The following is an 18,364-nucleotide window of genomic DNA, read 5'->3' as shown; positions in this document are numbered from 1 at the left end:
GATTATCAAAGGTCAGTTAATAGTGCCCTGGGGAAGGCAGGCATCTTGAGCCTAGGGATGAACATCACTTTGCTGGATTGTTAAGGAAGTGGTGATAGTCAGAGGCAGCAATTGTAAATAGTTGGGTAGAACTTCATGTGAATTGAAGGAGACCAGGAGCTCCAGAAGTGGGGGGATGGGGGAGTCAAACAGGTAACGATAATCCTGGCCTCCACTTGGAGAGTCAACAAGGGCTGAGAATTTCCAAAGTCATTGGCACTGGAGGTGAAAAGGGATACTAACAGGTATGTGAAGTGAGTTTTTTCCTTCAGAGAGCGATTATGGGGCACGATTAACTGGAAATATGGGAATGACAGATTAAATGAGCAGTGGGGTCAGAGTACAATAGCATCCACAAGTAATTGTGAATCCGAATTTGAAAGGGAGTACAATAGTGGGTGCGGTGGGAGTGAGTAGACTTGGGGCAGCTGGGGATGTGTTCAATGTTAACATTTTGTGCTGATCAGTCTGCAGGCTCAATTTCCACTCCTAGTTAGATCAAAAGTGTCAAAATAACCCCATGGGCTAGAACAAATCTGTGACAATTTGGTGGGGGGATGAATGTATTCACTCCCATTTTGGAAAAACCCAGGTTTTTAAAAAAATTTATCAGCTAAATGTTTACATAGTTTCATTGTTAAATAGAGGAAGCTGACTGGTTGTTTTCTGAGCTGGTCTCGGACTAAGTTGGAAGTCTCAATAACACAAGACGTACTTGATGCCATGAACTGTGTCTCTGAAGCTATTTTCCAAGCTCTGAAAGGAATCATCCTTTAAACTTGCTCGTGGGTATGGAAATAGGAGAACAGGGCATATAAAGGCAAAGCTCAGGAGTTGGTGCAGAAGGGAGGGTTTTAGATTCCTTGATCGGTAGGAAGGTGCACCCAGTAGAAACAGGAGCAGAATCCTTGGCCTTGTTTATCCTGTCCAAATCCATTACCTCACACCTCTTTGGATTGAATTCCATTTAAAACTGATCAGCCCATGTGACCAGCCTGTGTATATCCTTCTGTCATCTAATGCCAGCCTCTTCACTGTTTACTAATTTTTTCATATCAATCACAATCTTACTGATCAACTCTTCTACTTTCAAGTCTGAATAGTTTGTATATAACACAAGCAATAGGGCCAAAACATTAATCCTTGCAGTATCCCACTGGACAAAGGTTCCCAGTCACAAATACCTCCCTTTCCCAGCACCCTCTGCTTTCTGCAACTCAGTCAATTCTGGATCCAGACAGCCAAATCCATTTGAATCACATGGGCTCTTACTTTTACTATCAATACCCCAAACATGGCCTTATCAAAGGCCTTGCTGAAGTCCAAGTAGAATCCAATAATACATTGCCCTCATCAACATGCCTGGCACCCCTTTGAAATATTCAGTCAAGTTAGTCAGACATAACTGCCCCTTTAATCCCTGTCTGTACAAATGCAGATTAACTCTGTCCCTCAGAACTACTTCCAATAGTTTCCACATTACTGAGGTTATCCAGAATGGAGAGATGCCGGTATTGAACTGGGGTGGACAAAGTCAGAAGTCACACAATATCAGTTTATAGTCCAACAGGTTTATTTGAAATCACAAGCTTTCAGAGCGTTGCTCTTATGTCAGCTGAAGTAGAGAGGAGCACACAGGCATGGAATATATAGGCGGAGAGATAATGGCAAGATAATTGCAGGAAATTAAGAGTGTCAGCAGCTAAGTACAAATGGTGCGAGTGGTGTGTTGACAGGCTGAATAACAGGTGATCACTCAGGTGACCAGTCTTTGCAGGTGATCAAGAATGTCAATTGGTGTGAGTAAAGTGTCAATTGCTAAATAACAAGTGAAGGGATGACCTAAGGGATTAAGGCAGAGAGATAATTATAAAAAATCAAAAATAAGATGGTGCGAGAGATAAACCAAATGGCTGGAATAATGTAACAGGCATCAGAGTTGTGTGATGATGGTCTAACCAAGGTAACAATCAATAGCCAAGTTCCGTACTCATAAGGATGGCCTTCACCATGATCTTGAATTCATGCCATTCTACGTGTAACCCCATCATAATGTCCTGTGTTCTAGCCACTACAGAGATGCCAGAGGACTGGAGGAGAGCCAATGTGTTATTGCTATTCAAGAAGGGAGCAAGAAATAAATCAGGAAACTACAGGCCAGTCAGTATTACAAAGTCAGAAGACATCACAGCTATATGACGAAGGTCTAACCAAAGTAATGAGCAATCAAAAATTGTACAAACTATCTAAAGTAGAGATAATAACAAGTGATCAAGGTGATGGTGTCAAAACAGAACACTAAAGAATCGGGTTTCTGATGAAGGACTATTGCTTGAAACATTGATTCTCCTGCTCCTCGGATGCTACCTGACCTGCTGTGCTTTTCCAGCACCACACTAATCTACCTTTAAGGCTGTGAGGCCACTCAGAACCTCTTCTTTGTCTGTGCTAATTTCTTTACTTAAATCATAGTCCTCTTTGTAGAAAGATCTCCCACCTCCACCTCCAACCCACCCCCCCACCTCAATTCCCATTCCAGTTTTGCATGGGTTCCTCGATGCCACATTCGCTCAATTGCAGTCTCGGTGTCAAGGGCAGTCACTCTCACTTCACCTTCCAAGTTTAGCTTTTTTGTCCATGTTTAGACAGGGATTATAATGAGGTCAATGGTCCTCAAGAAATCCAGCAGGTGTGAGTGTTTCATACTGCAGAGGCAGATTGTTGGAGGAAGGATTACATTTTCTTTAAGTAAATGGCAAGGTTTATGGCTTCATACGGGAGAAATACAGACACAAAGCAAGTATTAACACCAACTATTCTGCAGTTATTTGATTTGTTATTCGACTGACTTCATTATGAGGAAAATTGTGTGGCTTGCCCTGTCATTTCCTGTGGGTTTTCTGCTCTGGCATGTACTCTCCTTGTTCTAACCAGTGTATGTTAGCAGCCAGCACGCTTTACAGTGACATGAATCAGGTAAGCAGCAGCATTGCTGTTCATTCATTACTAAATATGTGCTATCACTATCTTTCAATTAATCTGAGAGCTGATTGGATTGTATCTAGTATTGCGCAGAACTAAATCCAGTGTGAACAAATGAGCAACAACTGGAGATGCAATAAGAAGCGATTAAAATGTTATTTTGTTTCTGATCTGTAGCACTTTAGTCACTGTTTATTATATTCTGTGAGATGTCTGTTGAATCTGGAGGCAAGTTACCACAACTAGAATCTACTCATTTTGGGTGGGATGCAGATCATATTTTTACAATGAACAGCTCTGAGTGAACTTGATGGATCAGTGTCACTAAACAGAACCAAGTAATGGTCATCAGCTGATTTCCCACTGTAAATGAGGAATTCAGGGCTTAATGAGTTACATTTTGAGAGCAGGTTACGTGAATTAGGCAATTCTCTCATGTACAGAAAAGTAAATGTTCATTTAATTGATCTGCTTGAAATGATTAAAGGATTGTTAGAGCAGATAGACAAAAACGATTTCCTCTGGTGCAGGATAACAGTACCTGAAGGTTTAATTAATTATCTTAATATTAGAACCAGGGCATTGAGAAGTTGCTTTTGGAAGGGTATGGAGGTAGATTTACTCACAGCTTTCAAAACAGAATGGCAGAGTGGCTCAGTGGTCTGCACCTGCCTCACAGCGCTATGGTCCCAGGTTCAATACCAACCTTGGGCAACTGTCTGTGTGGAGTTTACATATTCTCCCTCTGTCTGCATGGGTTTCCTGCAGGTGCTGTGGTTTCCTCCCACAGTCCAAAGGTATGCAGATAAGATGGTTTGGCCATGCTAAGTTGCCCTGTTATGTGCAGGCAAAGTGGCTTAGGCAGGGGGAGAATTCAGGAGTTGGGTCTGGGTGGGATGCTCTTTGGAAGGTTGGTTCGAACTTGATGGCCCTACTCCTAAACTGTAGGGATTCAATGAAAAGCTGTGGGTAACAGGGGAATGGGATTGACTGAATCGTTCTTACAGGTGACCAGTGAGTCTCAATGGGCAGACTGGCCACCTTCTACATTAGAACTGGATTAGGAACCTTTATTAAACTAGAAAATGCTGAAACTACTCAGGAGGTCTGACAGCATTTGAGGAGAATGATTGATTGAGAGTTAATATTTTGGGCCTACGATCTATTATCTGATTTCCATCATCCGCAATATTTTGTTTTTACGTGACCCTTTGATTCTGTTTTGCACTGGAAATGTTTTATTCGAACATTTCCAGGCAGTTGCACAATACAGTAAGATTCACTCAGGATAGTGAACAAAGTTCAAGTCTCTGTATTTTTGAAAGATCAACAGAAACGTCAAAGGAAGTTTGAAAACATTCACAAAAAATTAGCGAGAATGGAAAGGATATAGTTATCAAGAAAAATTGATACACTGGAGATCATATCTCCAAAAAGAGAAGATTAAGAAATGATCTGATTGTGGTATTTAAAATTACAAAGGTGCTTGACACCGGGGCGGTACAGTGGCAAGCACTACTACCTCACAGTGCCAGAGACTTGGGTTCAATTCCTGCCTCAGGCAACTATCTTTGTGGAGTTTGCACCTTCTCCCCATGTCTGCGTGGGTTTGCTCCGGTTTCTTCCCACAGTCCAAAGATGTGCAGGTTACGTGAATTGGCCATGCTAAATTGCCCATAGTGTTAGGGGAAGGGGTCTGGGTGGGTTGCTCTTCGGAGGGTCGGTGTGGACTAGTTGGGCCGAAGGGTCTGTTTCCACACTGTAAGTAATTTAATCATAATGTATACATTGCCACTTGCTAGGAATCCAAAACTGTAGAATTTACTTATATTATAATATGATGTTGAGGTGGTGGTATTGGACTGGGATGGGCAAAGTCAGAAGTCACACAACAACAGGATATAGTCCAATATTATTTATAATCACAAGCTTTCGGAGCACTGCTCCTTCATCAGATGAAGGTACAGCACTCTGAAAGCTTGTGATTTCAAATAATATTACACTTTAACTCAGTGTTATGTGACTTCTGACTATATTTTAACATGAATATGATACATTGTTTTCATGTACACCATTAAGAATGAATTCTATAAGAAATGCAGAGACAAAAAAGAACAGAAATTGTGCTGGGTACCAGGTTTTTACAAGTTTTGTCAATGACATTGATAAAGGGGATGAAAGTCATGGTTGCAAAATTTGCAGATGACACAAGGATGGATAGGGAAGTATCTTGTGAGGAGAATGAAAACAGAAATTGCTGGAAAAACGCAGCAACTAGGAATGGGCACTAATTTGCCGGTAATGCCCACATCCCAGGAGTTAGGAAAAAAAGGTCAGCATTTAAAAGAAAAGCTTTCCCTCGCAAAAGAACCATTACATTTCACATCATCTAAGTGTGCCCTTATAAAAACAAGCATTTGTCTTTATTAGCCCTACATCATTAAGGGGGGGTAGGTATAGGACAGATGTTAGGGATAGGTTCTTTACTCAGCGAGTCGTGAGTTCATGGAATGCCCTGCCAGTAGCAGTGGTGGACTCTCCCTCATTATGGGCATTTAAGCGGGCATTGGATAGGCATATGGAGGATAGTGGGCTAGTGTAGGTTAGGTGGGCTTGGATCGGCGCAACATCGAGGGCCGAAGGGCCTGTACTGCGCTGTATTCTTCTATGTTCTATGTTCTATGTTCTATCAAAGATATTAAAAGCCTTTTGAGCTGCAAATCAAGCTGTGAATAGGCAGGCTCTGCACTTTATTAATGATTAAGTTGTGAAATCAGTTATATAGCTCAAATTCTGTAATGATAGATGGAGGACATATGTTACCAACACAATAGAACATCTGATGCTTATTTTGAAGCTTGCCAGTTCTCTTGGCAGCTTGACAGCTCCTATTAGATTGACAGTTCCAACCATTTTACCCACTTTTTACACAAACCCGTGTCTATTTTTTTAACAATTCCAGTGGACAATTGAACTCTCCTAAAACGTACTCGACATTTCCCAAAGTGCTCTGTGCTTCTCCCAAAGGACATGTTACCTTTACCAATGGTGTCCATGGACCTATCCATAAGACTACCCTTCCTGTCCAAAAAGGTACCCTAACACTCCAAATACGACTGGCAGCTTTAGACCTTCTCCTGAAAAGTATAAATACCCACAGGTAATGTTTTGTACATCCCATGAGCAAAACTTTGATCTGTGAACACAAATATGTGGACGAAATGGTGGCTCAGTGGTTAGCATTGCTGCCTCAAAGCGCCAGGGACCCGGTTACGATTCCAACCTCGAGCAACTGTCTGTGTGGAGTTTGCACATTCTCCTTGTATCTGTGTGGGTTTCCTCCGGTTGCTCCGGTTTCCTTCCACAATCCAAAAGTTAGGTGAATTGGCCATGCTGACTTGCCCTATGTGTTCAGGGATGTGTAGGCTAGGTGCATTAGTCAGGGGAAATGTAGAGTAATTGGTGTAGGGGAATGGGTCTGGATGGGATACTCTTCGGAAGGTTGGTGTGGACTTGTTGGGCCAAATGGCCTGCTTTCACCCCGTAGGGATTCTAATATGTACAATATGACACAATTCTCTTCTCCCCTGGAGAAAATGGTGGGTGCCATGTTGGAGCGGAACATTTAGAATCGGCATAATTTGCATAACTTTGGCTAAGCTGGGAGGTGTTCTTCATCTTTATAAAAACCAGGACACTGAGAAAGAGTGTTACAAGTCTGTATTAACCCTCCTTTCACAATCATTTTCCTTCCAGTTTAGGTAAGGTAAACTGAAGTCTGTTCCTACTCTTCTATGAATTAGTTCCCAAACCTGGCCATGTTTAAGCATGTTTAAGTCTCTGATGTGGATATTGTATCACAACTCCATGTTGTAACTTGTGCTTACAGCTCGTCAGACTTATTTACAGCACATTAATATACCCATATTCCAAAATCATGGTAATACTTGTCTGTGATTTTTCCCTCCAACTCATCGCTACTCCTTCTACATAAGACTTTATTCTGTTACTACTTGCATTCCTACTTTGATAATTGGATGAGCAACATAATATCCATGTTTTCAAATCCCTGAAGGACTTTACTGTATTTCATCTTTGCAGCATTCCCTAGGCCTACAACCTTGCCTCACCTCCAATTCTGAGCTCATGGACATCTTTGATTTTTGTCACTCACTTAATTACAGCCATAGCTGTCAGAGTTAACTTTTTGAGTCCAGTGACCCTTCTTCAGAATTTCTGAACTCCTGAAGAAGGGACATTAGACTTGAAATTTTAACTTTCTCTCCACAGATGCTGGCAGACCTGCCACCTAATTATAGAAAAGGAAAGAGAAAGTAAAGCAAAGCTGGAAATGTCTAACTGAAAAAGGAACAGCTTTAATCATTTGAAAAAAAAGGAACTAAATATTGATTAGGAAAACAAGGAATGAGCAATGTCAGTCCTACAAGGCAGAAGTAATTCACTTAAAAACAAAATATTTATGCATAAGGATTAAAAATGGGTTATGCAAAGCTGGAATATCCCTGGATAACAAAGTAAAATAGAAGTTAAAATTAGACAAGGGGAGAAAGATTGACAAATGACAAATACAGAATGGGCTTTTGCCCGAAACATCGATTTTCCCGCTCCTCGGATGCTGCCTGACCTGCTGTGCTTTTCCAGCAACACTCTGATCCAAACTCTGGTTTCCAGCATCTGCAGTCCTCACTTTTGCCAAGTACAGAATATAATCAAGACTCAGGAGAATGCATGAGAAATATTTAAGGGTGTAAGAAAAGTAAAGACAGAGAATGAGAAAATGTAATGCAAACTGCAGGAGAAGTCAAAGCCTCAATTTAACACCTCATCTGCAAGATAACACCTCCCACAGAACAGCATTCCTCCAGCCTGGACCTTGTGCTTAGCACTTGAGAGTGCTTTCATGAACACTAAACCACAGAATTGACAAGTTAGCTGTGAATTAGAAATGACCCCAGAGAATATAGATAGACAAATTGTTGAAAGTTAAACTTGTAACAAATGCACACAAGTTTTAAAATGCATTATTGGGACCAGGTCATCTATAGCAATGCCAGCTTTTATTGCCCATCACTCTACACCAACTGTGGATAAAGGGAAACTTGTAGATGCACTGCGGCACCTGGATTTCTAGAAGGCATTTGACAAGGTGCCACTTAAAACATTAGACAGTAATGTAAGAACTCAGTGGCTAGAGAATTGGCGGGTTGGCAGAAAACAGACAGCATGCAAGAGTAGATCTTTCTGTGATTGGCAAGAATTAATGAGTAGAGTCCTGTGCTGGGAACTAGGTTTTTATCAATGATTTTGATAAGGGAGATGTGAGCCATGGTTGCAAAATTTGCAGAAGGCACTAAAATAGATAGGAAAGTATCTTGTGAGGAGAACAAAAACAGAAACTTGCTGGAGAAACTCAGTAGTCTGACAGTATCTGGAAGAGAAATCAGAGTTAAAATTATGTGTCCAGTGACCCTCCTTCAGAACAGTTCTGCACTGGATACTGGACCTGAAACATTAATTCTTTTTACTCTTCATCGATGTTGCCAGACCTACTGTGTTTCTCCAGCAATTTTGGTTTTCATTTCAGATCTTTTGCATCTACAGTGCTTTGTTTTATTCCACAACAAAATAGATAGGTTGAATGAATTGACAAAAATTCAACATATGTGAAAATGTGACGCTGTTCATGATGGCAGGAAGATTAACAAAAATAGACTTTCACTTTAATGGATATTCCATGCAGAATGGATTTAGGTGCTCCTATGCATGTGTCACAAAATGTTAGTTTGCTGGTGCAGCACATAATCAAGAGGGTTAATGGGATGATGAGATGCTATACTTCAGTTATATGGAGCTTATTTACTCTCAATGATATCAAGCTGCTGGAGTGTTGTTTGAGTTGCACTCATTCAGGCAAGTCTTTGCGCACTCTGAATCATTATGGTCTGAAATCCACTGACAAAGAGGGTGCTGAAAGCAGATTCAATAGTAGCACTTAAAAGGAAATTGGATGGCATCTCAAATAAGAATGTATCTTTACAGTTTGAGTGCAGTTCTTGCTTAAACTCAGAACTGTACTTAGACCTTTTAGATTTACTCATTGGATTGCTTTCAGATTTATTTCTAACATGGATGTCATCATTGCCAGAAATTTAATGTCTAATTTTATATCGAATCTGCAGTTCAGAAACTGGACATTCATCACAGCTTTCCTTTGCCAGTTTATACTCCAGGTGTATTTTTGTCCCATTTCACTGACATCCTCAAACCAGCCCCCATAATCACTCTCTTCCCTTCTCTCAAATGACTCCTTAATTGTGTTAATTGCATTTCCAGGGAAAATAATTTTATTTTCTATGTATCAGCAAATTCTTGTGAAGTTTGGTATTTGACATGAAGCTGGCTATCTCGTGTGCTCCCTAGTTCCAAACTTATTAACAAGCAGAAACAGTTGTCAAAAACCGAGAAGCTGCGCAGACGTGGTTTTGGAGGGAGGATAGTTAGAAGTTTCAGTAAGGTGTAGGCTGAGCTGTTAACTCAACCCCACAGCTGAGGCCATATTCATTTTCACTAATTTTAAAAGTCTTCAGGGAACCCTTGCATCTTGATTAGGCACTCTCACCATCTCCCAACTACTCTGGCTGAGTCCATGCTTCCTTGTGAGGCTAACCTTCTATTTTGTTCAAAAAGCACACGATGTGTAGGCAGCCAATTAATGTGGCATTTTATAAATTCCTACTTTGGAAATAAAACCAGTCTGACTTGAAACATGGCCTCACAACTAAAATACAAACCAGAGGTGTGATCTTTATTCTGATAAAACCTGAAGCTCTCTTGGGACAGTGACTTGAAAGAAATTCTGGGATTTGCATGTTCATCGATTGAAATCTACACCTCCGTTTTCTGATTAAAGACTTAATAGCCATCTAGATTTGTCCAATACATTCACATAAATTGTCTGACCCTTTGATCTTTTACTTATAAATTCCTCGCCTGATGTATTCTCTCTCACTTAACTGCCTGAGGAAAGAGCGGGGTTCCAAAGGCACGCGATTTCAAATAAACCTGTTGAACTATAACCTGGAGTCATGTGACTTTTGACATTGTATTAGAAAGCACACAAAGCAACCATTCGGTCCATCCTGCCTCTTCAAGCATTTTGAAATATCAACCCTCTTTCATTCTTCTTCCCCATAATTTTACCTCATTTTGGTACTGACAGTTTAGTTTCCTTTGTACTACCAGTTGTGCTATTGTATGACAAAGCAAATTAAATTGCAGCTGTTTGTTGGAGGCCTAAACCAAACATTTTATGTGCAATGCACTCTGTATTAGTATAAAAACAGTAAACTCAGTGCAGCACAAAATCTGTGGTTCTGATCAGAGGAAGACAAGGAAATGAATCTCTTATGCCAGGGTTATTGGGCAATCAATCACTTGCTATTCCAGGAAACAAAGCCAACAAGATATGCTGCTACATTGTCAAGTCAACATAATTTAAATGCTGAAAAACATGCTGACGTTGTCTGCTTATGGACTTCAACATTGTCATTCACAGCTGCATTTACCACCAGTTATGTGATTGATGGGAAAGTGAGGTCTGCAGATGCTGGAGATCAGAGCTGGAAATGTGTTGCTGGAAAAGCGTCAGGCAGCATCCAGGGAACAGGAGAATCGACGTTTCGGGCATAAGCCCTTCTTCAGGATTGATTGATGGGACTCAGTAATATCAATGAAATTTAAACAAGAATGGGAAAGGAACAATAAAAGCTTTAAATAACAAGCTTCCCACAATAACACAGAAAATATATGTTTTTCTTATTTATTCCTAGGATGTCGGCAGTATTTCAAGCAGTATTTATTCCTAGGATGTCTCAGCCAGTATTTCTTGCCTGTCATTAATTGCCTTTGAGAAGGTGTTGGTGAGTTGTCTTCTTGGACTGTTCATATATTGCTTTTAGCAAAAGCATTTCAGAAATTTGGTCCATCAGTAAAGGAGTGGTTATATAATACCAAGTGAGGATAGTGGATGGCTTAGCGAGGAGATTGCAGGTGCTGTTCCTGTGTATCTGCTCCTTGAGTCCTTCTACATGGTAGAGGACAGAATTTTGGAATATATTGAGGGATCAAAATTGGCATATTGCAAAGAAAGCAAAATCATGATTTCCCAACAATTTCCAAAATCATGATTTCCCAACAATTGCCATTCCTTAAATTTGCTGTGGACTTCAGTAAGCCCACGCTTTGGGGCAGATGTTATAAATCTGGTTCCATGGTGCAGAAACTAAACAACAGCTAATTGTCAACAAATTATTCTTGAAAAGGGAAGGGAAATGTATTAAACTGCTCTATCATTTTGTCAATGGAAAGCTGACTTGTGTAATAACAGTGATGATCTGACTGAAAGGCAGAAAATGTTCAAGCCTTTGATTGGCCTTTATTTATTCCTATAATTGCTTTTTTACAGTTAGTGTTAATAATTAAAGTAAGTTAAATATTTACATTCTAATTTCTTGTAATGACAGAATCTTTGCTATCCAATTTGGCATTGATTAGATTGATATTACTAGAGTATCATCTAGACATATAACCCATAACTTTGACCAGGAGTGTGAGTTGTGTTCAAATGTAAGTAAGACTTATAATTATATACAGGGTAAAAACAATGACTGCAGATGCTGGAAACCAGAGTCTAGATTAGAGTGGTGCTGGAAAAGCACAGCAGTTCAGGCAGCATCCGAGGAGCAGTAAAATCAACGTTTCGGGCAAAAGCCCTTCATCAGGAATCATTATAATTATATACAGATCATTCTGCTATAACTCATGTTCCGTTAACGTGAATTCGCTGTAACATGATTGATGAATTAGGAACACTGTTTCGAAAGCACGAACTTTTAAATTGTGTGTTGGCTGTTCCGTGATTATGTCACAAACACTTTAAGCGCTGTTTCTAAAGTGCAATGTTTCTAGAATGCGGGGTTGCACAAGAATACAACCATCATGTTATAGAAGAACTACCTGTAGTACGCTTTGACATAATAAAACATCTTGAAGCAAAATTAGAAACCTTTCTCAGCCTCACAGTGAGAATCGAAAACCTTGGTGAAACTTGGACTTAGTTAAAAAAAAAGCGTTGGATTTAGCCAATAAATTGGTTCGGACATCCCTAGAAATAACCTGGCACCATTCACTATCTCGAGTCAAAAAGAACTACAGATGCTGGAATCCAAGGTAGACAGGCAGGAGGCAAGAACAATGCAGCAAGCCAGGCAGCATCAGGAGGTAGAGAAGTCAATATTTTGGGTGTAACCTTTATTCATAAGGAGGGCTTATGCCCGAAATGTCGATTCTCCTGCTCCTCGGATGCTGCCTGGCCTGCTGCACCTTGCCAGCACCACACTTTTCAATTCTGGTCTCCAGCATCTGCAGTCCTCACTTTCTCCCAATGGGAGGAATGAATCCAGTTGGTGGCTGGAAGGAAAGGTTGATAGCAGAAAAGAGGGAAGGGGCTGGAAAGGGAGTCTGATGATGGGAAGGGAGGTTATTTGAAATTGGAGAACTCAATGTTGAGTCCTCCGGACTGTAGGCTGTCCAGGCAGAAGATGAGGCTTTGTTCCTCCAATTTGCAGTCTGATTCAATATGGCAATGGACGAGGCCAAGGATGGTCATGTCGGAAAGAGAGCAGGAAGGGGAATTAAAGTGGGCGGTGACTGGGAGGTCAGATTGGCCCCTGAAGGCCCAGCTGAGATGCTCAGCAAAATGTGTCCTGAGTTTATGTTTGGGTCCCTGATGTAGAGAAGACCACATCGGGAGCACCGGGTGCAGTAAAGTAGGTTGGAGAAGAGGCAGGTGAACCTCTGTCTCACCTGGTCTTCTCTACATCAGGGAGACCAAACATAAACTAAGGGTATGTTTCACTGAGCATCTCAGCTGGGCCTGTAGGGGTCACCCTGAGCTCCCAGTCACTGCCCATTTTAATTCCCCTTTCCCACTCCCTTTCGGACTTGACCATCCTTGGCCTCCTCCATTGCCACAACAAATCAAACCGCAAATAGGAGGAACATCTCATCTTCCACCTGGGCAGCCTACAACCTGGAGGACTTAACATTGAGTTCTCTAATTTCAATTAATGTCCCTTCCAACGCTCTAACTCCCTTCCCAACCCCTCCCTTCCCAACCCTTCTCATCGACCCTTCCTTCTAGCCACCAATTGGATGCATTCCTCCCATTGACCAACCAGGTCATACCCTCTACCTGCATTCACCTATTACCACCTCATCACGGTGCCCCCTCCACACCCTTTATCTGCAACTCCCCTTACTCCCACCCCCAGTCCTGAAGAAGGGTTACACATGAAACGTTGACTTCTCCACCTCCTGATGCTGCCTGGCTTGCTGTGTTTTTCCAGCCTCCTGCTTGTCTGCCATTCATTATCCAGGCCCTTACTAAAGAATGGTGATTTTTTTCTGGTTCCTGAGAGATAGCTTGCCTGTAGGATCAAATCTAAATATCATTCAGCATTTTAGCAAGCAGACTGGATTTCATGATTTGCATGTATTTATTGACTGTTGGTTATGAGTGTAAATAACTTTGTGTTTAACTTCTTAGTAAAACCCATCCACGTTTCCATTACTCTGGCTCGATGAGAGCCTATTCTTATTCTCCGAGTGGCCAGTGAGGTACAAGACAGCATGGACATGGTGATGAACGTAACATTGGATGATGAGACCCTGGAAATGCTGGGCAGTGCTGTAATCAGAATCACCCTCCCCACTGTTTACCTAGCCATCATCCTCATCAGTTTACCTGGCAACGGAATCTCCCTCTGGCTACTTTGCTTCCACACCCACCCAAAGACTCCTTTGGTCATCTTCATGATCAACCTGACCATTGCTGACATCCTGCTTGCTTTTTTCCTCCCCTTCCAGATTGCATATCACTTGAACGACAATAACTGGGCCTTTGGCAAGAGCCTCTGTACATTTGTTACCACCTTGTTTTATGTCAATATGTACTGCTCCATTTTGACAATGACTTGCATCAGTGTTGAGCGCTATATTGGGGTGGCACACCCAATGTGGTACACTCAAGGGTGGAAAAAACCACATGCAGTGACTATTTGTTTTGGGATATGGTTAATTTTAATCGTAGTTTTGTTGCCCTTGGAATACAGTGATTTAACATTTGAAGTCCAGCCGCTCAACATTACCACTTGCTTTGATGTTCTTAAAAGAGACATGCTTCCCAACAATAATGCATGGGGGTTGTTCCTCTTCACTCTGTTTGTATTGCTGTTTCTGATCCCATTTACCATTATCGTCTCATGTTACACACTAGTAATACTAAAGCTCTCCCAAACCTCTCACATCGCTCAAAGTGAGCAGAAAAAGCGAGCTATTTGTTTAGCTGCTATTGTGCTCTTGGTCTTTGTCACATGCTTTGCCCCCAACAACATCACTCTCTTAATCCACATTATATGGAGACTTCTGTATGACACAGGATGCTACACAGCCTATAAGCTGACCCTGTCACTAAGCTGTTTGAACAGTTGTCTCAACCCATTTATTTTTTGTTTTGCTTCAACAGACTTCCAAAACCTTTTCCACCGTTTAATAGGTAGGCAACAGTCATTCAGTCAAACAGCACAGTAGAGGTTCTGACATTGAGATTAGTCTCCATTTGGACTTTGCAAAATAACTGGCTTTATCAAGGGACCAAGTCCACTATTCAGGAAAAACTCAAAAATAAATCTCCAAGATATTCCCTACATGTTAAGCCCACCTACAACTGGGCCATGAAGACTCAGCAAGATTATGGTTTACTTTCAGTCCATTGAGTTGGTCTGTCCACTGTATTATAGTTGGTCTCAACAACAGTGGATTAGGGAGGGAAGTATAAGAAGGATTTTCACTCCTGACTTATTGTCCTGTGTCACCCCTGGAAAGCACCCACATCACCAACACCTCAACTCCCCCCACTCCCTCCCACACCCTCCCACACCAACTCCTTCCTCATCTCACTCTGTGAATAGAACCAAATATGGACATGAGATCCATCAAGAATAATCTGCCAACATTTATTGTCTAAGCTCACACAGACTGAGTGAAAATTTGAGGGAGGGACATTATGAGGTGTTCTGAAAGTGAGAATATTGGTAAAGCAACGAAAGGAAACAAACATTAAATTGTTTTACTAGTTGCTGCAGGTCTTCATCTGGCTAGTTGAATACCTTTGATTCTGAGTGCTTCCACTGAAGATTGTGACTGTATCATCAAGGAGAGCTACATCATCAGAGTTCCTGTTCAAGATATACATTCTATATATCCCACATAGTCAAGAAAGAGATTATTAAGTCACCAAAGGATATGGCGAGAAAACAAGAACATGGCATTGAGATAAAGGATCAACCATAATCATTCTGATTGGTGGAGCAGGCTCGAAGGGCTGAATGGTCTGCTGCTACTCCTATTTCTAGGGGATATGGATCATAACCAGACACATCGAGTTAGATCACAGATCAGCTATGATCTCATTGAATGGTGGAATAGGCTTGAGGGATGGAATAGCCTATTCCTGTTCTGATGTTCCTCAATTCCAATGTTTCAGAAGATCCCCACAGCCCATTTGTGAGGATGTTAAAAATTCTTCAACACTCTTTGTGGAAAAGCAGGAATGTCCTCATCATCATTCCATTCTTAGTCGATTCAATTAAAAGAAATCAGATTTACCAGTCATTGCTATTTGTAGGAGGGTACTAGTTCAGTGGTTCCCTTGTCGATCTACATGACAATAATCAGAACTGATTCAAACAAGCAGTTGTAGATATTTCTAAAAAACATGAGATGATGTTAACTGACAATAAGTATTAACTAGGCCAGGGTCTCATATCAAACTGTTATAAAGTCCACCTGGAAACGTTGCTTCTGCATATTTTTTAATTGTATGATACTTCACCACGGCAAAATGCAGTTCCTAAGGAAATCCCATTTGTAATTGATGAATTGCTAGAAGTGACACCAATGAACATGACCTTTTGAGTGACATTACATTTGTTCTTTTTGATGTGACTTGTTCTAGCTCTGGAAGATAAGCAAAAATGGCATACAAGAAATCCTACTGTTGGTAATGATGCTGACAGTCTGCAGGACTAAATTCATGAAGACTCTGTCTACAATCTGAGATCATCAACCTTCCTTTCAGTTTTCAGTTGGAGAGCTCTCATTTGGAAATATGGTTTTTTGCAAAATAATTAGACAGCTTCAGAATTGCATCCGTAAAGGTACAAGCATCACTAACTAGAATCATAAAGTCATAGAGATGTGCAGCACGAAAACAGACCTTTGGTCCAACTCGTCCATGCCAACCAGATATCCCAACCCAATCTAATCCCACCTGCCAGCACCTGGCCCATATCCATCCAAACCCTTCTTATTCATATATCCATCCAGATTCCTTTTAAACGTTGCAATTTTACCAGCCTCCATCACTTCCTCTGGCAGCTCATTCCACACACACACACACACCACCCTCTGCATGAAAAGGTTGCCCTTTAGGTCTCTTTTATATCTTTCCGCTCTCACCCTATACCCTCTAGTTTTGGACTCTTCGATCCCAGGGAATAGACCTTGTCTATTTACCCTATCCATGCCCCTCATGATTTTATAAACCTCTATAAGGTCAGCTCTCAGCCTGTAATGCTCTGTGGAAAATAGGAGGAGAAAGTGAGGGCTGCAGATGCTGGAGATTCCTGAAGAAGGGCTCATGCCCAAAACGTCGATTCTCCTGCTCCTTGGATGCTGCCTGACCTGCTGCACTTTTCCAGTAACACATTTTCAGCTCTAGGGAAAATAGCCCTAGCCTATTCAACCTCTCCCTCTAGCTCAAATCCTCCAACCCTGGCAATATCCTTGTAAATCTTTTCTGAACTCTTTCAAGTTTCAAAACATCCTTCTAATAGGAAGGAGACCAGAATTGCATGCAAAAGTGGCCAAACCAATGTTCTGTACAGCTGCAATATGACCTCCCAACTCCTGCACTCAATACTCTGACCAATAAAGGAAATCATACCAAAGGCCGTTTTCACTATCCTATCTACCTGCGACTCTACTCACTGGTGATAAAAGAGCGTTAACAAAGGTCTGAAGGTCGCTCAATGATCCTCCAGTCAGCTAAAAGGAAAAGGATGACAGACCTGACACAAGATGTGGAGGAGCCGTTGTTGGACTGCGATTAAAAATCACACAACACCACGCTATAGTCCTGGCACAGACTGCAAAATTTGCAACAGTGATGGATAACAAAAAGGTTAAAAGTTAATGATTTTCTTGTATTTATTGATAGGATGAAGGTGCCAAGATGAACATTTATTGTCCTTCTCTCAATGCCTTTACTAAAATAACATGGTTTGAACCAATCCTGTGTTTGCAAAGGCACCCTCACAGTTTTGTTAGATAGGGATTTGCAGCTGTATTTTTCTTATGACTGTTATAAATAAAATGTGACAGTCCTTCTTGTGACACCACATATTTTTCACGTGAATTGAGCTTATCTTACACATGATAAACACCAATACCATGCTGGAGAAATCAGATGCAGACATTGTATCACGTGCTTCCTTTTATTGTGATATCAAGTTCATAATATTTTTCATTAAGGGTGAGGAAATGTTGAGATATTGTGAAACTTATGTTTATGTAAGACGGATCATGCACCATCATATCCGGGTGGATCTTGCTGAAGGAATCACACAGCTAACAAACCTCACAGAACATCTACTCAATCTGTAATCAGAGTCTCTAACCACACAGTGCCAACAAATTGGATACACTTGTAACTTTGCTATGCATGAGATTGGTTAGATGGGCAACATTATCTTCCCCACATACTGCCAGACTCTATTCTTCTGCTTCCCTCAACAGCTCATGGGCTGTGTGATTTTTCACATGCAGAATTTCACAATTTTGTTGTGCAATCTATTTCTTATATGTTAGCTGAAGAAAGAAACTGTTGGAAGTAATTTGCGATGTAGAGCTAATAGAAGCCAGCTGAACTTGGATGGCATAGAATAACCTTATATTATCTACAAACACAGAGAAATTGTGATGCAGATACAGTCTCTTTGATCCATGCTCAATGCAAGCCTCTTCCCCTATCTCTTCATGTTTCACCCAGCTTGCTCTTTAAATGTACCTGTACTATTTGCTTCAAATGCCTCTTGCATTAGCAAGTTCTACATTCTAATGTGTGAGAAGTTTGTGTCTTCATGTTTACGCATGTGATATGCCATGATGTGACAATATAGGATATCCTGTGAATTCCTGCATA

General features: G+C 41.0%; 1 protein-coding gene across 2 annotated transcripts; it reads left to right on the top strand.

Moving 5' to 3' along the window:
* Positions 1-2,930: 2,930 nt before the first annotated feature.
* On the top strand, positions 2,931-16,412 carry LOC122550915 (P2Y purinoceptor 8-like). Of its 2 annotated transcripts, XM_043692353.1 has the most exons (3): positions 2,931-3,015; positions 10,872-10,961; positions 13,649-16,412. In XM_043692353.1, exon 3 carries the CDS (start codon positions 13,732-13,734, stop codon positions 14,689-14,691), a length of 960 nt encoding a protein of 319 aa, XP_043548288.1. In that variant the 5' UTR covers positions 2,931-3,015; positions 10,872-10,961; positions 13,649-13,731; the 3' UTR covers positions 14,692-16,412. The 2 variants fall into 2 exon arrangements, with proteins under 2 accessions (XP_043548288.1, XP_043548289.1); XM_043692354.1 differs by lacking the exon at positions 10,872-10,961 and having other exon boundaries at positions 2,960-3,015.
* Positions 16,413-18,364: the final 1,952 nt, after the last annotated feature.

Source organism: Chiloscyllium plagiosum, chromosome 6 (assembly GCF_004010195.1).
Source record: "Chiloscyllium plagiosum isolate BGI_BamShark_2017 chromosome 6, ASM401019v2, whole genome shotgun sequence".
Lineage (NCBI taxonomy): Eukaryota > Metazoa > Chordata > Chondrichthyes > Orectolobiformes > Hemiscylliidae > Chiloscyllium > Chiloscyllium plagiosum.
The sequence above is the reverse complement of the archived record's forward strand: the minus strand, read 5'-3'. Positions and strand labels throughout refer to the sequence as shown.